This window comes from Alexandromys fortis, unplaced genomic scaffold (assembly GCF_014885135.2).
Source record: "Alexandromys fortis isolate MF-2015 unplaced genomic scaffold, M_Fortis_MF-2015_v1.1 scaffold_230, whole genome shotgun sequence".
Classification (NCBI taxonomy): domain Eukaryota; kingdom Metazoa; phylum Chordata; class Mammalia; order Rodentia; family Cricetidae; genus Alexandromys; species Alexandromys fortis.
Genome location: NW_026068206.1, coordinates 770,123 through 775,799, shown reverse-complemented (window position 1 = coordinate 775,799; position 5,677 = coordinate 770,123). Strand labels below are relative to the sequence as shown.

At 33.0% G+C, this 5,677-nt stretch overlaps 2 protein-coding genes across 2 annotated transcripts in view; both read left to right on the top strand.

Annotated features, from left to right (window-relative positions):
- The window catches only part of Dach2 (dachshund family transcription factor 2), a 537,829-nt gene that overhangs the window by 246,248 nt on the left and 285,904 nt on the right, over nt 1-5,677 (top strand). The window contains exon 3 of the mRNA XM_050130221.1: nt 3,951-4,063. Coding sequence (XP_049986178.1) covers nt 3,951-4,063 — 113 coding nt within the window. The remainder of the gene's footprint in view (nt 1-3,950; nt 4,064-5,677) is intronic.
- Nucleotides 5,215-5,677, top strand: part of LOC126493268 (E3 ubiquitin-protein ligase TRIM41-like) — a 2,965-nt gene continuing 2,502 nt past the window's right edge. The window contains exon 1 of the mRNA XM_050130229.1: nt 5,215-5,220. Coding sequence (XP_049986186.1) covers nt 5,215-5,220 — 6 coding nt within the window. The remainder of the gene's footprint in view (nt 5,221-5,677) is intronic.

Below are 5,677 nucleotides of genomic sequence, written 5' to 3'. Positions count from 1 at the left end.
CCCGTGGTCCTGACATCCTTGCTCGTGTTCTCCCTCCATCTGCTTCTCATTGGGACCTTGGGAGCTCAGTCCAGTGCTCCAGTGTGGGTCTCTGTCTCTATCTCCATCCATCACCAGATGAAGGTTCTATGGTGATATGAAAGATATTCGTCAGTATTGCTATAGAGTTTCGTTAAATAATTTGTAAAAATATGGCTATTATTTTTGGTTATTTTGCATGTTTCTTAGTAGCTTCTGTTTATAGTGCATGCGGGTAACATAACAACAGAGCCATTTGTGTAGGAACTTTAAAAGGGGGTGTTTCATTTTACCGAGTACAAATAACCTTGTAATTAAACTGAAACAAATAATTGCCAAGAAGCAATTATCATTCAATTAAAGAGTAATTACATGGTTATTTGTGCCTTGTAACATAAAGCATTACTGAGATCAGTAATGCAATCAATATTTTAGTGGAAACCGGATGCTGCAGTGATGGACCTTTCAACCTATACTGATTAAATTGTCATCTAAATAACAGTTTACTAGCTAAATCACCACGTGTTTATTTGTCTTGATTAATATGTAAATATCTGCCTGATGATAATAAATTTCTTAAAGATAAGTAGCTTCAAAGAATCGTCTATCAAAATGTGTGATCTTTTCCAGCTTTTACAGATTTCTACATAGCCTTTCATCAGTTTCTCCGGATTATCTTGGAAAGGAAATTTAGGATTTTAGAACCATTAGTGTCTTTTTATATATGAATTTTTATTCTGAAACTAACAATAATTTTAATTCTATTTTATATTTTTTAGAAATTTACTAATTATAAATTATTTTCACTAACTTAATTCCAATTAATTTATTCCAGGTGCTTAACTCTTTCAAAAAATTAAAACTAATGATATCTGTGAGGGATTTTTGTTCAGACACATTTGAACATATTTACAAAGAAATATATTACCATCCTCATTTAAGAGTCAATAAAATTTTGAATTTTGAATGCACATTTTTTGAAAGACAGAGTCTGTTCCCTGTTCTCACAATATATTAATAGAAAAATCATAATGAGTAATCTTTCTTTTCAAGCATATATTTTCACCTCAGTGTCACTGATAGCTAGATAGTAGATACCCAGTACATATTTGTTTACTGGTTTACTGAACAAATGATGTGTGTGTGTGTGTGTGTGTGTGTGTGTGTGTGTGTGTGAGACTGCAGAAATATGTAACCATTAATCAGTTCTTTAAGTGTCTCACATCTCTGGGAGCATAATAAAGTGACAGCTAACATACTCTTATTTAATGTTATAGTCATATTTGTGTAGGTCATGTTCTGAAGCTTATATAATTGCATTAAAGTACAGGGTCTAAAACAAAATAATGATCTGATGAATAAATGATAGAAATAGCTCTCTGCTCATGTTATTAAGTAGAACAATCTAATGAATATTTGGAAACCATAGAAACCATGACATAGAGTTTTACCACCTGTCTACTAATGGGTCTAATTAACTATTTACTGGGCATCCTGTATGCTACAAACCATAAGAATTGTTTAAGATTCAGTGATACATACTACTAGACATTCATATGCCTTCATGGAGCTCAGGCTCCTGTTTGGAAGACTCCCAATTAATTATACTAATATAAATTAGATATTCAAAGTATACAAAGATGGAGAATATAATCCCATGGAATTTATATCCATGTGTTTTAGATGTGACATAAATTATGGATTCTCCAGTACCAATCCACATTTTAGATATTAAAGTGGAACCACTAAACAAGAGGCTTCTAGTATCTATCTATTTATTTGAAAGGAATTATTTTTAATAAGGAGGATTCACACACAAACTCACTCACACAAAACTAGTTAAACTAGATGGCTTTCAAAGTCTTTTGTTAATGGTTGGGTGTTATATGGTTCCTCATATGGAATTTGATGGGGTATCAGGCTTCATCCTTCTGCAGCTGACAGTGTGAGGAGAGATTATGAGGCTGGAGAAGCGCTGAAACACATGGGGGAAGTACAGAGTGAGCTGCTGGATTTAAATAGGAGATGAGCTCTGCCTAGTACAAGACAACGCATTTAGAAATTTTAGATTTGGTGACTATTATTTAAAAGTAATTTATCTTTAATATCTTGATAAATGTTTTCTCTGCTCCTGGGCCCCTAAAGGATATTTGAAGTAAAATTTATGTTTCCCTTTTAGCACCTTTTGAAGGCATAAAACAGGGAAGGGCGAAGAGGGCATCAACACTGAGTTAAATAAAATAAATTGTGACCCAGAATTGAATAGAAAGTAAAGTAGAGAAAGTTTATAAAATTGAAACATTAAATGAGAAAAACAATTTTTCTTGCTAGAATGATATAAAATATTGATGTGTAATGGCAGAAAATAATGCTAGCACAATTTATAAAAAAATGAGCTTGGTAATAGTACCTCTGAGTAAAGTTGCTAGTAGTTGTCCTTATTGAAAAGCAGAGTTTGTATTATATTGATGGAGCACTTTACTACCGCAAAATTGATAGAATGTAGTTTGTCTTATATCTCTTTGTGAATCAGAAGTCATTTTGGGAATGTCGTCTGTCTGAACCTCATACTTTTCAATGCTCACCCTATTTAACATACAATATTGTAGTCTTTAGTCAAAAGTCCTTTATTCTCCTTTATGAAATGCATTATTTTAAAAGGCAGCAACAATGTCTTAGACACAATTAAAATAATATGTAAAATATGGACTTTAAATATGATTCAGTTAGTAAAGCCACTTGCTGTTAAACCTAAGGACCTGAGTTCAATCTCCAGGATCCACATGGTAAAAGTAGAGAAGTGACTCCTACAAGTTGTCCTTTGACCTCCTTATTCACACTGTGACATGTAACACTACAACAGAAATTAATACATTTAATAGAATGAGAAGTATAGTAACTTCAGAATGACTTTATACAAATATTCTATGGTTGATAGGTCTGCGAATTGTGGCACCCTCCAAATGATGATTTTCTTATTCTGTATCAGGGAATGAGATGGTAAAACAGATATACAAATTTTAATTTTATTTCAGTAATTGTAATTTATTTTTCTCCCCCATGCCTTTGTACTCATGATTGAACTTAGGACTATGTGCATGTAAAGCAGGCTTGCTATCACTCAGCTACACCCACAGCTTCTGAAATAATCTGAACTTTTTGCACTAGAATTAAGAATGTGTAAATGCAATAGATTAGGTTAATGCTTAAGTTTTTATTCAGCTAGAATATATGGGCAGCAAAAATGAGACTTTATGGGTTCAAAACAAAGAGGACACAAAGTTGAGTGGATATGGAAGGGGAAGAGGTGGGAGAGGACCGAATATGATGCATTGCACAAAATTTTCAATTGCCCAATAAAATTGTGTGAATAAATATTTGATTTGAGAAAAAGGCAACATACATAGCAATTTTTCTTAGTTATAGTGAATCCAAAGCAAGCAGAAATAAAATGATGTACTTGGAATGAGTTTTCTTTGTTCCTCATGGGTTTTCAGCAGTAGCAGAAATGCTAATAAACATTATGTTTTAGTCTACATCTCACAACTCTTCACCCCTCTCCTCTGGTTTCTTGATTAGAGATTTATACTGTACAAACTTGTACAGTCTGAATTCTGCCTTAGTTGTGTATATTGATACCAGGGATCACATAGCTTTAAGGGCAAGAAATAATTTAGGAAATCTTTACAACAGCTTGTTTGTATTGCAAAGTACTGGCTTACACATGAAAGCTAAACTGAAAATTAATCCTTGGTGGCTTTAATATTAGCCATAACTACATGGTAAAATTTATTGTAAAATGTTGGTTTTTCCTATTAATCCACGACAGCACATAGTCTCTAGTATAAGATTTTATTTATTCTTAACAAATAAGATCTAGAAAGCAAATGTATCAAGTAATGATATTTGTGTTTATCTTTGTTTTCCAACAGTTCCAGACCTGGCAGGCCACCTAAGCGTTCTCTGGGAGTGTTGCAAGAAAATGCCCGCCTTCTGCCCCATGCAGTCCCAGGCCTTTTATCTCCAGGACTTATCACTCCAACAGGTAATTTGATCCAACTGATGATCAGTCTTGTCTCTTCTTACTGCCCAAAGTTTGAAAGAAACTATTATTGGTGTAGCTTCCCTGTCCTTTAAAGCTTTTTCACGCTCTACTAGAGGTGGAATTATGGAATATTTTGAGTATTCAGGCAAACACGATTTAAAAAAAAATTCAATGACACAAAGTAAATGGATATATGATTTTCTAAATGTCATTTCCTTATAAGAAATCTCTTTCTATATGTATATTGTGTGCTGGAAGAAAAGATGTGGGATGAAAAATGTACATCATCAGGAAACTTCCTTTCAGATGCTTACCTAATATACCTCACCAATATTCATTTTGTCTGTTTTGGGTGTCTATATATATTATTAAAGTTACTATACCAGCTAAAGAATGTGGAAAGAAAATGCATTCCATAAAGAACAACAGTATATTAGTAATAATACTGTGGGTGATCATTGTGCTGAATAATGTTTTACAACACTGAAGTAATCTGATAAAACTAATTTTATTAATTATTATAGAACTTTTTTGATATTCTAAAAGTGCCCATGAGCATCCAAAACACTTGAAAAATTAGCCTAATCATTCTCTAATCGAATCAAACATGTTTAAAATTATTATACCAGGAAAACATTTAATAAAGACATTGTCTGTCTGTCTGTCTGTCTGTCTGCCTGTCTATCTATCTGTCTCTTATCTATCATCTATCAATAACACAAATTTATAAACCACTTACTTTGGATTTTAATGCCTTAGGAAAAGGGACAAATTTATGAGTAGTGGTCTTTGTCATCTTAGAATTAAAGAAAAAAGATATAATAACATAATAATACACATTAGAGCATGATAGATACTATAATAGAACTAGATATAAGGTGGACAAATTTCACAATGATAGAAGCAAATAAACCTTTCTCATAAATTGGGTAATGATCAGAAAGACTGAATTTTTTGATCTGTATTTTGGAGGGTTAGTGTTAGATGTGGAGAATCAGGGGATGGCACTCCAGACATAAAGAAGCACAGAAGAGATGAGACAGTGATTATTTTCACAGGGGGAACAGAAACAAAACGAAGGGGAGTAAAGCAAAGAATTGAGGTGGGAGGCTTATAACTGATCTGCTTTGAATAGAAAATGAAGGAAATAAATGACGGTGAAACTTGCATTTTATTTACCATATTAAGTTGTTTTCTCTTTTCTTATAGACCAGACATTTCTAAATATATTTCAGAACTCTTTTTCTTTTCTTTTTTCTTTTATCCCTTTTCTTTTTGGTGGCTCACATGAAAGTGTGCAAAGAGGTCAGGCTTTACACACTTATGTCTCAGTGTCTCATGTGTTTAAATGTATACCATTTTATTTTTCGTTAAAACATTTTATGTATTAGAGGAATCATTACTAAAAGACACAAGTAAATATTTTAAAATCAATTGCTGGTCGGGCGGTGGTGGTGCATGCCTTTAATCCCAGCACTCGGGAGGCAGAGGCAGGCAGATCTCTGTGAGTTCGAGGCCAGCCTGGTCTACAAGAGCTAGCTAGTTCCAGGACAGGAACCAAAAAAAAAAAAAAAAAAAAAAAAAAAAAAAAAAAAAAAAAAGGAGAAAAAAAAA